General features: G+C 37.4%; 1 protein-coding gene across 1 annotated transcript; it reads right to left on the reverse strand.

Moving 5' to 3' along the window:
• Positions 1-518: 518 nt before the first annotated feature.
• LOC141618509 (uncharacterized) lies at positions 519-1325 on the reverse strand. Its single transcript, XM_074435620.1, has one exon. The coding sequence runs from the start codon at positions 1323-1325 to the stop codon at positions 519-521; it is 807 nt and encodes a 268-aa protein (XP_074291721.1).
• Positions 1326-17366: the final 16041 nt, after the last annotated feature.

The raw sequence follows: 17366 nt of genomic DNA on the forward strand, positions 1-17366 counted from the left end.
TATAGGTACAATACGGTATTGAAATATTATACCGGGGTGCTTGCTTTGACGTTGGGTAAGTGGGGTAATAAATAGTTATTACACTTCGAAAATTTGGTTGATCTCAACGAAGGTATTTTGCGACCGTAGCCGCAATAGGTTCGGGCTAAAGATGAACTTAACGTAAATTCATCGACCGAGAGTTCTAATTGTAGAATCGGTTAAGAGGGTCATCCCACCAAGTTATATTAGTAAAGGTGTAGAGGGCCCGTTGGCTCACATCCAAGTTAATATGAATTTTGGATCTCGGAATCATTTATATAATTGGGTGGAGGTCATTATATAAATGCTAAAACATGCTAAAATGTTTTAGATATAACGATGAATGTTTATTTTTCCCACTATTTCTATGGTTTTTAATGTTTTTTTTTTGGGAAAGTTAAGTATATTAGAATCAAAACTCCAAATGTTTACGTCCTTTAGTATGACAAAAAAAGCCTATGTAACTCTATACAAAAAGAGCAAAGCTATGACAATCACTAAATACTCAGAAGCCAACTACAATCCCTCTGAGTCAGCTTACTCAAATTAAGACGCTGGAATCTCTGCTTGATGTCCTTAATCAGCTGCTGCATAACTACCTCAGACCTCTTAACAAAATTAGACAATCTAGCCTCATTTCTACACATCCAGACCTGATATAAGAGAGCAACATAAGAGGCACCAAAAATTCTCTTCTGCAACTTCGTGACATTTCTGGCTGTAGAAAACCATTGCACCACATTGCCAGACTGCACATTCATCCTCAACGAAGACAAAAGCAACTTGAAATAATATTGCATATTGGAGCAAGCTTCAAACAGATGATGATGGTCCTCAGGACAAACTCGACAGATTTCACAGATGGGATCCACAACCAATTCCATTCTGAGTAATCTGTCCTTAGTAAGCAATCTTTTATGCATAATGGACCAGCTAATGAAAGATGTTTTAGGAATGTTAAGCTTATTCCAAACCAAATGACACCATGGAACCACAGAATGAACTCCTCTCAACCAATCATACCCTACTTTCACTGTATACTTGAGATCAGAATTGAGCCACTTATCATTAGTATAGGCTTGCTTGAATTTTTGAATAATGTGAGTGATTTTCCTCCAAGACCAGCTACTGTCAGGAGGAGCTTGATAATCAGACCAGTGCTTACCTTTCATATACACATGATTCACCCATTTTACCCACATATGGTCTTTTTTGGAAGCAAGCCACCACACGTATTTACCCAACAAAGCAACATTCCAACTACAACTGTCCTTGAGCCCAAGCCCTCCTTCAGTTTTTGGCATACAACAAATATCTCACCCTACATTAGGAGCCTTAGTATACCCAGCCTTGCCCCCCCCCCCCCCCAACAAAAAATTCCTACATAGAGCATTGATCCTGTTCATAATGTCCTTAGGTATCAAGAAGATAGTAGCCCAATATGAATGAAGAGTGGTAAGGACAGACTGAACAAGGGGGAGCCTACCATATTAAGACAAAAATTTAGCACCCCAACCTCTGGCCCTAGCAACAATCCTCTCAGTCAGTTTCATACGTTCAGTTTTAGTCAATTTCTTGGATGAGATAGGAACACCCAAGTACTTAAAAGGTAAAGTACCCCTATGAAACCCCGAGACCAGAATAATATTGTCCATGTGAGCAGCTAACATACCATTGAAGTAGATCTCAGATTTGTCCTTATTCAAATGCAAACCAGTAGCAGTAGAAAATGTAGCAAATCCTCTGAGCATCCACATGATAGCAGGTTCAGTTCCTTTGCAGAATAATAAAAGATCATCAGCAAAGAGTAAGTGGTTGAGTCGTATATGCCCACACAAAGGGTGATATCTGAAACCTTCCTGTTGTGCTACCACCCCTAAAATTCTAGACAAATATTCCATGCATAGAGTGAACAGAAGAGGAGACATGGGGTCTCCCTGTCCGAGCCCCCTCTTCCCATGAAAAAATCCAAATAAGCTCCCATTAACAGCAAGAGAGTATGTAGAAGAGGTAACACATGTCATAAGTAAATGAATGAATTTTTGGGGAAAATTCAAAGCCTCAAGGATTTGTTCTAAGAAAGACCATTCCACAGAGTCATAGGCCTTTCTTAGGTCAATCTTGACTAAACAACTAGGGGAGGCAGCTTTCTTATTGTATAATCTGACCAAGTCTTGATAGATTAAGACATTATCCACAATACCCCTCCCTTTCATAAACCCCCCTTGATTAGGACTAACAATCTCAGGTAACACCTTATTCAATCTGTTGCAAAGTATCTTGGCAATGGCTTTATAAATTGTGTTACAACAACCTATTGGCCTAAATTCAAGCACACTACTAGGATGAGATATTTTTGGAATCAAAGTGAGAGTAGTAGTGTTCACTTGCTTAAGTAACTGCCCATGTTGGAAGAAATTATGGATAGCTGCAATGACATCAGACCCCATAATATCCCAGGCATCTTTAAAAAATTGGCTCGAATAACCATCGGGTCCTGGAGCCTTAGTGGAAGGAATTGAAAAAATACTATCTCTAATCTCCTCTAGGGTGACAGGAGATAGAAGAATATCAGCATGTGAAGCTTGGATAGTAGGTCGAGACCTAACAGTAGGAACATGTACAGGAGTAGTAGACTGTCTTGTCCCAAGGAGATTCTTGTAATAAGATAAAAAGGCCTCTTCAATATCATCTGAGGTAGAACACATCACCCCTTCCTGGTTCTTAATGTTCATAACCCTATTATGAATATGCCTAGCTCTTAAGTGTGAGTGGAAAAATCTAGTGTTTTCATCTCCAAACTTAATCCACTCCACTTTAGCCTTTTGACAAAAATAACTGTGCTGCATTTTGCTTAACTGATCATATGTAGCAGCTGCTTCCCTTTCAGCAGCCAAAATAGTCATATTAGTAGGATTGTCATGCACCTGCCTCTGCAAGTCCTCAAGTACATTTTAGCAACACCCACAGATTTTTCAATATCAGAATACCTATTTCTATTAAGAGCTTTTAAAGGAGCCTTCAGCAGCTTGAGTTTCTGAACCAGTTTATACATCAGAGTACCATCTATTCTAGTAGACCAAGTAGCTTGGACCACCTCAGAAAAATGTTCATCCATACTCCACATATTAAAATATCTAAAAGGAGGTTTTCTTTGCTCTCTATCATGTCTCCAGAAGCACACTGAAGGATTGTGATCAAATAATCCTTCAGGCAAGAAATGTACATAAGCATCAGGGTACTTAGCCATCCAGTTATCATTAATAAGGAACCTGTCAATCCTGAAAAATCCCCTAACAGAAGGACTCTGCTTGTTATTCCAGGTAAAGAAGGCCCCCTTACCAGTCAAATCCTGCAACCCATAATAATGAACACACTCCCTAAAAGCAGCTATTTCAATCCAAGTCACATCTCTTCCAATTCTCTCATTGAAGTGCAAAATATTGTTGAAATCACCACAAACAGTCCAAGGACCAGTAAAGTTATCATGAAAAGAAGATAAATGAGCCTAAAGTTCACCTCTCAAGTCATCCTCATTGAATCCATAGACTACACTGAAGTAAAACATATCACCAGTACCATTCTCAATAATCTGAGCAAATATTGCTTGAGAATCAACACACAAAATAGTAACAGTAAAGATAAGAGGATTCCAAATAAGCCAAACTCTCCCCCCATGATGGAACACATTATTATTCACTCCCTGCCAATGTGTCCCAATATTATTCAGAACCTTAGCAAAATCGTGCAATTTCACCATGGTTTCAACTAAGCCATAAAGTCCTACATTATTATGATTGAGAAATATCCTAACATCTAATTGTTTATTTATACCATTAATACTTCTAACATTCCAGCAGCCAATTTTATCCATTAGAAATATTAGCAGGTTTTGCACTAAACTCCCACTTTCCTTAGATTTCCCTCTATCCCTCGCAGATACAGCAGCAGCATAAGACTTACTGGGTGACACCATAGCAGACCCACATTGATGCTCATGTATAGCAACTTGTTGCAAGACACTAACATGAGTAATAAGTGAAGAGTCATGGTAAGTTACACCCCCAAAAGGTGGAGGAGTTGAGGTAGGCACACCAGAAGCCATAGGAGGATTGGCAACCTTCTGCACAGGCCTCCAAACTTTCTAAGGAGGCTTAATAGTAGGTCTTGGGGGAATGTCCTTCCTAGCAGCTTTAGGAGGCTTACACATCTCCTTAGTATGCCTTATTCCCTTACAAGTAGAACAGACAGTAGGCTTCCATTTATATTCTACTTGTATTTTGTTCTCATTACCTTTCTCATCCAAGAAACTCAATTCTTCAGGAAACTCCTGACCAATCTCCACTTCAACCAGCAATCTAGCGTAGCCTAATCTAGTTTTAGCTTCAGTAGCAGCATCCCGTTTAAGGAATTTCCCAAGTAAACCAGCTAATTTCTCCAAACTAGACTAGCTCCAAAACTTAAGAGGCAGCCCACAAAGCCTTAACCAGATAGACACAAACTGAACCCGTTCTTTCAACAAGCTACAAGATTCAGAACAAGGTTTAACCACAAGAAGTTTATTCTCAAACATCAGAAACCCCTGTTGCAGTACCAAATTCTGAGTCTCAATTGAAGGAAAGCGCACAATAAAGACACCATGAGGAAAAAAGGAAATTTTATCAAACTTATGCTCTCTCTAGAGATTATCAACAAAATTTTGAAGAGCTTCCCAGGAAGGGTTTCCTCCTAACACATAGAAAACCACAGCAGACTCCCAATATTTAAGCTCAGCAGAAACATCAGATTCAGTCAATTGTAGCAACTTTTTCGGGTTAGCATCAGGGACAGGTTCCTTAGAAGGTTGGTTTTTAATGTTGTTCTATTTCATTCTCCTACTCATATGCAATATCATTCAATTGTAACACGAGTCTCCGCTAAACCACTATAGCTAACGACAAAGTATATCTTTCTAAAAATGAATCGTATCATAGATTGTGGACTAACTCCATAGGAATCGTTCTATTCAATAGAACTCCATAGGACTTGTCCTATGTCATATAAAATTAGCATCTTAAAATTCCTAACATACCTATGTATGATTTCTTGTGAATAAATATGACTAGAGGTAATCATTAGTCAAAATATGTTTTGGTTATATCTTCTATGCATTCATGGTTCAAAAGCCTTATTGCTCAACCTAAACAACTTATCATCAAGCACTTAAGTTGTTAAGAATATGACAATGTTAAATTGGTAAATTGATTTGTTAGAAATTTTGATTGACCAAATACCATGATAGAGTTCATCCTTGTGAAGGATTAACTAGAAATTTATATGAAGATAAGTCTTCATCAAGTAGAAATTCTTGAAGTGAGTGGGAGCAATAAGAAGTAAAGTTCATATATTAATTGTTAACGATAGAACTAGGCTCGAAAGAGAAAGTGTTAGACACTAAAATAGAGACAAACTCCAAATAAGTAAAGATCTAGGAAGTTGGTTGTGTGACACGAACATATTCCTTCCTAAATATATATGACATTGACATAACATTCTTGCAAATTACCACATCATGAGTATTTGATACAAATTTGTGGACTTCGTCATGATATTTGGCATTATCGTGTGACGACTAGCAAGAATAAATTCAGAAATTTACAGGAATGGAACTAGGGTAGTTGCCATTTAATCCATGGACATATAAGTGTTATAGTGTACTCATTTTAGTTTTGTATTTAGAAATGTACCTCAGTAATTGTTATGATGTACACTAACTCTAAATAAGAATATAATTCAAGTTTTTGTTGAAAAATGCAAAAGGGCTTCTCTATTATGCAATTAAAACAAGCGTTGTGCCCTAACATACCATGATTAAGTTTATGGTGAGACCATACAAATCAAGGTAATTATATTCAAACTAGAAATAGGATGTCATATATACAAAACTCAAGTTGATGACCCCTATCCTCTCTCACTTCTCGATTGAAAATCAAATTTAGAAACTAGTTTTGACTAGTCTCCCAAACCATTTGATTGGGAATCTTTTGGTGTATGCAAATCTTGTATTCAAACCAAGTTAAATTCATGACTTTTTCTGGAAAAGGATTATGAATAGAGCAAGATATTCGCCCTATTTACACTTAGAAGTGTATGGCCGAATACAATTTCAATCAGAAAAGGTTATTACTTCTTCATCTCTTTTACCAACGGATTAGGTAGATACTTGATATCCACTTAATGAGGTAAGAAGAGAAATTCTTTGAATATGTTCAATGAATGTTTAAAAGGTATCAAAACCTACAGATTATAAAACCAAAGTATTAGTACCTTGTTAAAATGGGGAACGATAAAGTGAAGACTTTCATATGCACCAAAAAGAGTGTGATATGGTATCACAAGTTCACTTTCATTAAGATATGATTGAATCTTTACAATATAGTTGGAGGTAGTTTCTGTTATTAAATTTGTATGGCATTTAAATTTTCCACTAAAACAAAACATGGTTAAAGCAATCAAGTACAATTCGTATGAGATATGGTTAGGCCAAGCACCTAAGTTGTAGCTTGTTTCGATAGTAAACATGTGCTCATTTCCCTACATGATCACGAGAACAAAGGGCTTGTGGCTCCTGATACTGTATATTAAAGAAAAGAAGATTATTTCTTAAAGACAGAGTGGGAGAAAATGTTCACGAGCCACAAACTAAGAATAAGACGTGTGAAGATGTTCCTTCTTGGTCAAAATCAGTGATTATTTATTCGAAACCTAAGTGGACAGGAGTCATGTTATTTTTAGAAGTAACAAACCTGTAACTTATTAAGATGCTTTATCTAGTTTCAACTCCACAAAAGTCCGAAATGAGCATAAATATGAAGATGTTTATTTAGCTTGGTTGGTTGGTGACAAATGGTTTTGCACACAACAACAACGCCTCATTAAATTCGGATATAATTTAACAGTTGGATTTTAAAATCATCTTGCATGAGTTTTTGAAAATCGCAAATATCCTAATGTAGGATGAAAACTTAAGAAAAAGTTTTAAATTAGAAGTTAAGGAGTTGAATTTTATATGTGATAAACTTTACTCGAATTGTCGAGTAGTTCTGTTTATACATGGAGTTTAGTGGGAGTTATATGGTGTTACTAGTCTTATGTGTAAGGGACATATTGATCATTTTGAATGATGGATGACTAAGGAGAAGAATAATACATCTCTAAGATATCCAGACCTATAAAGATAGTTCTAAGAGGATATTAGCATTGAATGAATATTCTTATGTTAATAAGAATCTTGACAAAGTTCAAAAGTATTGAACATGTAGAAATTGAATCCACATGCTTCCGCCGCGGGATTAATTCATTACACTAAGATGTATCACCATTCTTAAACTTCGTATACTTGGAGTATGACGAAAAGTTACAAATCAAATCCTTGAGAGAAGTCTCTATATAGCCACATAGTTCATTAATTAATACTAAGGAAGTACTAAGGATATGAAGCTAAGCATTTAGAATTGAGATGGATTTATGTGCAAGGAGTTACATAAAAACCATATTCTGAACACATAAGGATGGTTAGAAAACCATCTTGGCTATATTATTTAACGAGGATATCGGCTAGGAACATCCTAGGCAGTTGAACAATGAGATATACACAACGGAAATTGAGTACACTTGCAATAATGAGATATGCAAGAAGGAAAGGATGATATTAGGATTCGGTTTTATGAATTGGAGGAACTACGGTAGTTCGTTCCAATAACCGAAGGTCCTATCCCTAAACACTGCGAGGACAGCGGGAGTTATTCAAAGGCAAGAGAGCCAATGTCCAGATTGGATCTAGACACGTACTCAAAGTTCTTTTAATACAAGATTATTCACAAGAATGGGAAATAGTATATAGTAAGGTTAGGGAAAGTGCAAAGTATTACTAAAACTTGCTAACCAAGGCTTTTTCATAGGCTAAGCATGATAATTCATGCCATTTCAATTGAGTTGAGATGTATAGTTATATACAATATTAAGTATGGATTATAGATTATGTAGTAATTGATATGGTATCAATTTTACATATGTGATAATGCATTCATCGTTTGAGTTTTATTAAAAACTCTTTTATTACTTTGTTATATCCAAATAGGTTGTAAGGACAACGTTGAACTCTATTAAAGTGAACTGGATTAACATAGTATTGGCCCCTAGTTGCTTATATGAGGTGACGTCTCTAAGTGACTAGAGTGTGATGCGATTGATGGCAAGTTCAAGTGCCATAGAGTGATATGGGATGACTAGCTGATCACATAGGCAGACTGTATTGTAGGAAATATCGGTATACTTCCATTAACATTATAAGGATTATAACGAAATTATAGATATAAAAACTAGTCATAAAAGAAATTGGCATAAACAAAATAGAGAGATTATAAAATCAACCTTCGGTCCTAGCAGAATCGGCCTAAGAACAATATCGCAATAATATTCGCCTAATCGTTGCACCCAAGATGATATGAGATATGCCTTTGTTCTTGCTAGAATCGATCCCCAAAATTCACTAATTAATTTTAGGGTTTTGTGTGATATTTTTTTGATGAGAGAAAATTAGGTCAAAAGAGAGATAGAAGAATGATCTCCCTTTGAACCCTAATATAACCGAAAATCAAGAGGAGGAAAATTAGGAAGATTTTTTATTTCTTTCTTTTTTCTTCCATTCGGTTTTTGACCGAGCAACCCAAAAATATGAGGATAAAATCCTCTTATTTTTAGTTGTTATCTTAATGTATAAAAATGTGTATCTTTTATAAATTGCCAATTATATTGACATGTATTAATAAGTCCACACACAACAGCTTGCAGTCGATTTATTAATACTGGCCTGCCAACATTTATATTGACAATATTGTATAATATATACATTAACTATAAATATCGCATATTTATAATTTGCTAATTAAATATAACTGGTTATATTTAATCACGAATTAACATCTTAATTCGTTTAAGCTAACATTATATACATTTATTAAATATAACATATTATATTCAATTTACGAATTGACAGTTAATTCGTCTCAGCTAATATTATTTAATTGGATTAAATAATCATCTCATCAACACATTAAATAACTGTTTAGTCAAATACATGAACTAACCTTGTAGTCATGTAAGGCATCAATGTGATTACATTTCCATAATCACATCTCTCAAACACATCCTTTAGGTGTGACTTTTAGGGACCAGTTGATCACCGCCATTAGTATGATAATAACGTCAAACTTTCTAGCAAGCCAACCGTTATTAGGTAATCGTTAATCAACTGATAAAATACGAATTATACCCTTGTGAACCTGTAAGAGATTTATAAATGTTATCACACTAATTTGGGGAGGACACAAGCTCCAACAAACTCCCACTTGTCCTCACAAGTGTATGTGCGATAACCGATTCTCATATCCTAAAATTTCTCCCACTCAATGTAAAACAATTTGCAAATTACGTATTCACAAAGGTCGTATTTACAAGTGATCATTATCAAGAGTGGTTTCCCCGACTAGAGAGTAACTTAACTGATAAACGAATCATCATTCGAGCATGGCCATGCATTTCAGTTACAACTCCTCGAGTGGCCCTGAGAAATAACTAAACCTGATAAAGGTTGGATATTTTCTTCAACTCAAATCCTGCAGATGTAAGCACAGTATGAAATGACCCAGAAAAAGTCTACTTAGTCTCCTGTTACGGCAGACCATGAGAAAGAAACCAAAGTCACCCAAAAACTGCCTTAATCTCAAGAGACAGTCCATAGTCAAAAGAATCGACTCTAGGAACACAATGGACGTCCAATCCATGACCTGGCACCGAATGTTTTTAAACATTTAGGACTCCATTACGTTGTCACAAAAAATAATTGTCCTACGAGGTATCGTTATAACCCGTATTTGTGATCGATCAGCCAACTGATGGACTTATGGCTCGTTGAACCCACCATCAATCGACTGCACAATGTAATAGCCAGAGTTATCAGCTCATATGGGCGATTACGGACCAAAACAAATATAATGTAATTCAGTTCACTTTGTGGTGTTCAATGTTGTCAGTACAATCCACATGAAAAACAAAATATTATAATGAAACGATGAAGTTATAAATAGTATATGAAAAAGATAATGTATCGAATTCATAATCAACTACTACAACTCAGGAACACGTTTAATTCCCATGGAAATAACGTTCCCTTCATGCTTATCATAATTCAACGGTTTAGTGAGAGGATCCGCGATGTTATCATCCGAAGCTATCTTGTCAATCACTATCTCTTCTTGCTCCACGTAATCACGGATCAGGTGAGGTTTCCGATGTACATGTCTAGACTTGTTGCTAGACTTTGGCTCCTTAGCCTGGATGATGGCACCTCTATTGTCACAATAGATAGTGATCGGGTCATTCGAACTAGGAACTATCGTAAGTCCTTGTAAGAATTGACGCATCCATATAGCTTCCTTTGCTGCTTCCGAAGTGGCATAGTACTCGGATTCAGTGGTAGAATCTGCTACAACATCCTGTTTGGAACTCTTCCAGCTGACCGCAGCACCATTAAGAGTGAAGACGAATCCGGACTGAGATTTTGAATCATCTCGATCTGTTTGGAAGCTAGCATCTGCGTAACCGATTGCGCATAGCTTAATATCTCCTCCATAAGTCAATACCCTATCCTTAGTCCTCCGTTGGTACTTAAGGATGTTTTTAATGACTATCCAGTGTGTTTCACCTGGATTCTTTTTTTGGTACCGACTCGTCATACTCAATGCATATGCCACGCCGGGCGTGTGCATATCATGGCATACATGATTGATCCCTTGCGGATGCATAAGGAACACGACTCATGCGCTCAATCCCTTCAGGCGTCGTGGGTGGCTGAGACTTGCTCAACTGCATCCCAGACGTCATTGGAAGGTTCCCCTTCTTGGAGTTGGTCATCTTTGAACCTTTCAAGAATCTTATCCAAATAAGACTCGACTAAGTGATAACGTCGTCGTGATCTATCTCGGTAGATACGGATTCCCAATATGCGTTGTGCCTCACCCAGATCTTTCATCTGGAAATGGTTCTTCAACCATCCTTTAACCGAAGATAAGAGAGGAATGTCATTCCCAATCAAGAGTATGTCATCGACATACAATATAGAGAAAACAATCTTGCTCCCACTCGACTTGATATATAAGCATGGTTCCTCGACCGATCGAGTGAAACCATACTCTTTTATCACCTGGTCGAAACGATGATTCCAACTCCGAGAAGCTTGCTTAAGTCCATAAATAGAACGCTTAAGCTTGCACACTTTCTTAGGATTCTCAGGATCTATGAAACCTTCGGGTTGCACCATGTACAACTCTTCCTCCAAATAACCGTTTAAGAAGGCGGTTTTCACATCCATTTGCCAAATTTCATAGTCATGAAAAGCGGCAATTGCTAAGATAATCCGAATGGAACGCAGCATAACTACGGGTGCAAAATTTTCATCATAATGCAAACCGTGCACTTGAGTGAAACCTTTTGCCATTAGTCGTGCTTTATAGGTATCTGGTTGCCCGTCTACAGAACGCTTTATTTTGTAAAGCCATTTGCGCTGTAGAGGTTTTACCTTATTAGGTAAATCAACTAGATCCCATACGTCATTCTCATACATGGAGTCCATCTCGGATTGCATGGCTTCAAGCCATAGCTTTGAGTCGGGACAGGTCATTGCACCTTTATAGGTAGCGGGTTCATTACTCTCTAGGAGTAAAACGTCACTCTCCTTGACCATACCAATGTATCTGTCCGGAGGATTAGAGACTCTACCCGACCTCCTAGGTTCCTCAGGAATATTAACCGTATCATCAGTTGGAGGAACAACTTCCTCCATCTGTTCCTCGGTTGTTGGTTCTTGAATCTCCGACAGCTCGAAGGTTCTATTACTTGTCTTGTTCTCGAGAAATTCTTTCTCTAAGAACGTCGCACTAGCCGCAACAAAAACTCGATGTTCGGTAGGCGAATAGATGTAATGACCAAACATTCCTTTTGGATAACCAATAAAGTATGTCTTGACTGATCGCGGGCCGAGCTTATCCTCGTGTCTCCACTTGACATAAGCCTCGCAGCCCCAAACCCGAATAAAGGACAAGTTAGGGACCGTTTCCTTCCACATTTCATATGGAGTCTTGTCGACAGCTTTAGTCGGACTTCGGTTAAGTATAAGAGCAGCTGACAAAAGAGCAAAACCCCATAATGAATCAGGTACTACCGTGTGACTCATCATGGATCGAACCATATCAAGTAATGTTCGATTTCTCCATTCGGACACACCATTCAATTGAGGTGTTCCAGGTGGAGTTAACTGCAAAACGATTCCACGGTCTTTAAGGTGTTGATCAAACTTATTTGAAAGATATTCGCCACCCCGATCTGAACGAAGTGCTTTAACCTTTCTACCCAGTTGGTTCTCAACCTTGTTCTGGTATTCCTTGAATTTCTCAAAGCACTCACTTTTATGCTTCATCCAGTAGACATATCTGTATCTACTCAAATCGTCCGTGAAAGTGATAAAATATCTATAGCCATCTCTAGCGGTAATTGACATAGGTCCACAAACATCAGTATGTATGAGTCCTAATAGGTCACTAGCGTGCATTCCAACACCTTTAAAGGAAATTCGAGTCATATTGCCGATAAGACATGATTCACACGTGCCAAATGTAGAAAAATCGAATGCGGGAATAGTCCCATTATCGACGAGTTTCTTTACACGTTTTTCATTTATGTGTCCCATTCGACAATGCCATAGATAGGTTTGATCTTTGTCACCAACCTTTAATTTCTTATTATTCACGTGTAATATTTCCGTGGTTTGATCTAAGATGTAAATTCCATTCATGGAAACTGCTTTGCCATAAATCATTTCATTGAAAGATAAAATACAGCTATTATCCTTTATTGAAAATGAAAAACCGTCTTTATCAAGTACGGAAACAGAAATAATGTTCTTAGACAAACTGGGTACATAGTAACAGTTATATAAAAATAACTCAAAACCACTAGGGAGTTGGATTACGTATGTTCCCTTCGAGACTGCAGCAACTCTAGCTCCATTCCCGACTCGCAGGTCCACATCACCCTTTCTGAGAGGTGTGATGTTTTTAGGCCCCGCAAATGATTACTGAGATGAGAACCACAACCAAGTATCAAGTACCCAAGTTCCGAAACTTGCATGGTTAATCTCAATCATATGAATATAAGATGACATACCAACAGGAACGACGCGGCCTGCTTTTATGTCCTCACGGTACACGGGACAGTTCCTCCTCCAATGTCCAATCTTGTGACAATGGTGGCACTCAATGTCACCGCCCTTACTCTTTGCCTTGCCTTGTGAGCCACTAGTCTCACCAGGCCCACTCTTACCGTTTTCTGGCTTCTTAAACTTTGGCTTACCTACAGTTAGGTCGCCTGGAGCTTTGCCCTTACCTTTATTCTGGTTGGAAATCATGAGAACATCCTGCTTCATGCTCCCACTCAATTTGATATCCTTCTCAGTCTGTACGAGAAGTGAGTGTAGCTCATGAGGACTTTTCTTCAAGTCATTCATGTAGTAATTTGCCCTGAAAAGGGCAAAACCATCATGAAGTGAATGAAGCATTCGGTCAATGACTTTGTTCTCACTGATTTTTCAATCAAGTGCCTCCAATTTCTCGACATTCTCAATCATGTTAAGAATGTGTGGGCTAACCGGTTGGCCCTTCTGGAGTTTCGCATCAAAGAAGCGACAGGTATGCTCATAAGTAACGATTCTCGGTGCTTTTGAGAACTCGTTATTGAGCGTGGTGAAAATCTTGTTTGCACCTTGGGCAATGAAGCGTCTCTGCAAATTGGTTTCCATTTCAAAGATGAGTACGTTCTTTATCGCACCCGCTTCCATGACGAAATCACTATAAGCAAGTGACTCGTTAACTCCTGCATTGGGGCCTGGGTTTACCGGTATAGGCTCAGTTAAATACTTGAGCTTACCGTCAGCAATGGCGGCATTCCGTAGTCTTTGCCTCCCGATCCGCAAAGTTGGACCCATTATTCTTGATCGTGTGAAGCGATTCATGTTGTCCATAAAAACTTTAAGCCAGGACTCGCGTCCAAGTGTGGCACTCGGCATTGGGATTTCGTTATTTCCAGCCATTTGTTGTAACAGTATTATCAAAATAAACGTATTCTACACTGCGAAAAGAAGAATAAAAATGATAAGCATATGCATCGTTATGATTTTAAGTCTTCATGCAAAACTGTTATAAGCGAAGACTCAAGCATTTATATAATTGACCTCCCTCAAGAATTATATAAATGATCCCAAGACTCAATTATCTGTAAATTGATAAGCCAACCTTTTGGCTAATTCTACTGTTAGAATTCTTGGTCGATAAATTTATGTAAATTCTATCTTTAGTCCATCATAATCACGAGAAACTCTTCGGACTATAATGTTGAGATAAACTAAGTCAACACAAACTACTTACCTAACGTAGAAGGGGTCATATTATGCCTACCGACGAAGAAGGGATTCATAGTTGTTTGCCCTTATAAAGACTAGTCTCAATTTCCATTTTAGAGGAAGATCCCATCAAATTTATTTTAATTCATTTTAAGTGAACTAATATCTAGCATGCGTGAATGAATAAACTAAGGTGATGGCTTAAACTGTGTGACATCTGTATGTCTATGAAAACTAACATACAATCTATATGAGTCAATTTTCATGCATTTTAGTAGGTGGTTTGGTTTTAGGCGGAAAATGATGCACTAACTAGCATGTGAATGAAAAGCAATAAGAACGGTAAAACGTAAAAACAAAATAAAGTCCTAGTGTGGCCTACCTACCAAAAAGAACATTAAATACAATTTTGGAATCCATCCTTGGACCCGAGAAGCTTGTCTTGATGTTCCATTTTGGTCCATGTAGCGGGAGTGAGCTCCAATCTCCATCTTTAGTCTTCTCAAAAATTACAATTTAAAATTACATAATAAACCTATTTACATTCTAATTTCAAAACCGTAATAAATAAAGAAAACCAAACGGAGATACGAGATCTCAAATTACATTAAAAATTATGTTTTCATCATTACGAAAACATAATTTAACTAAGGCCACACTAGGTATTACAAATTACAACCGATTGCAAAAATACGTAAATAAATCCATTCAACGATTCATTCAACAACAAAAATTGCATCAACTAATAAATTAAACATGCAAGACATAATTCCTTAATTATGTAGATTAATTTCCCAAACCACCTATTTAAATGATCAAATTAAGTGACAATTCCTCAATTAATCACATTAATTTCAATCTTAATTCATATTTACCTATAATATGAATTAATCCATCAATATTTTAAACTGCTTTAAAATAATTAGGTATCTAAAATTTGTGAACTTCTTCACAACAATTAATCATACATTTTCAATTTAATGTATAATCAATATTGGCCAAGAACAACAAGGAAAAAACCAAAAAAAAAAAAATTCTTAAAATGCTCACGGCGTTTGAGCAAAAACAACCAAAAAACCCTTTTTTTTTATTTAAGCTCTCGGCTAAACAGCCCAAAACAATTTTTTTTTTTTATCGGCAAAAGTACAAAACCGAAAGGAAAAAAACAGAAACTTTTTTTTCTTTGCATTCGGCATAATGCCCTAAAACAAAAAAATTTAGATGAACGAATTGTTTATAGTTGCTATTAGAACAAGATTGGCATAATCACCTTTTAATTTAAACATGTAAATTAATGAAACATGATTCTAAATAACGATTTAAAACCATTTATGCCAAAAACTATATAGCAAAAAACAATTTATCAACAATGAAACAATCTTTATTTACATTTTAATTTAATCCTCATTAATCAAACATCTACAAATTCATCATGTAATCATTTTAACTTATTAAAACAATAAAATGAATGAATCAAAATGGAAATAAATCATCAAAAACAAGAAACAAACTCGGCTGGAAAAAAAAAAATTCTTCTCGGCAAAAAAAAAATTTCAACCGAAATTTTTTTTCTTTCTTTCGAAATCCTTTTGTTTAAATTCAATTATGAAATTCATCAAAAATAATTTCGTGGCTTGGCTCTGATACCACTTGTAGGAAATATCGATATACTTCCATTAACATTATAAGGATTATAACGAAATTATAGATATGAAAACTAGTCATAAAAGAAATTTGCATAAAGAAAATAGAGAGATTATGAAATCAACCTTCGGTCCTAGCAGAATCGGCCTAAGAACAATATCGCAATGATATTCGCCTAATCGTTGCACCCAAGATGAGGAACTCCTCAGCCGAGAAAGATGAGGCCATCAAAGCTGAGGTAGATAAACTATTAGAGGCGGGCTTTATCATGCCTTGTACTTACCCTGAGTGGCTAGCAAATGTTGTAATGGTAAAGAAGTCATCAGAGGGGTGGAGGATATGTGTTGATTTTACAAATCTTAATAAAGCATGCCCTAAAGATTGCTATCCCTTGCCTCGAATAGATAGTTTAATTGACGCAACGACAGGCTACACTATCTTGAGCACTCGCTAGACGCCTTCTCGGGATACCATCGGTATTCATGGCCGAGGAAGACATACCTAAGTGCGCATTCATCACCATACACGGCACATACATGTATAAAATGATGCCGTTCAGTTTGAAAAACGCTGGCGCAACTTACACTAGGCTGGTGGACAAAGTGTTTCAAGATCAAAAAGGGCGAAACATCGAGGCTTACGTCGACGATGCTATTTTAAAAAGCAAGTCTGACAGCGAGCACTTGGCCGACTTGAGCGAGACATTTTGTTCACTAAGGAAATATAGAATGAAGCTTAACCCAAAGAAATGCAACTTCGGTGTCCGGGCCGGCAAGTTCCTCGGCGTGCTTGTCGGCGCCGGGGAATTGATGCCAATCCGAGAGAAAGTCCAAGCAATACTAGACCTGCCGGAGCCGAGGAATCGAAAAGAGGTTATGATGCTGACCGGGAGGATGGCGGCTTTCGCCCGCTTCATCTCTCGGTCAGCCGACAAGAGCACCCCATTCTTTAAGGTGTTGAAGGGGAATAAAGACTTTTGCTGGGGGGAGGAGCAGTGCGGCTTTCAAGCAAGCGAAAGCCCACCTACTAACTCTCCCGACCCCTGTCCGGGCCGACGTTTGGGGAGACGCTATATCTATACTTAGCGATTACCTCGGCCACGGTCGGTCGTAATTGTCGGGAAGAAAATAAGCAAAGCAACACCCAATCTACTTTATCGACCCATACACCGCCGCCCGCCGAAAGAAATTACCCACGATTGAAAAAGCGG

This window comes from Silene latifolia, chromosome X (assembly GCF_048544455.1).
Source record: "Silene latifolia isolate original U9 population chromosome X, ASM4854445v1, whole genome shotgun sequence".
Lineage (NCBI taxonomy): Eukaryota > Viridiplantae > Streptophyta > Magnoliopsida > Caryophyllales > Caryophyllaceae > Silene > Silene latifolia.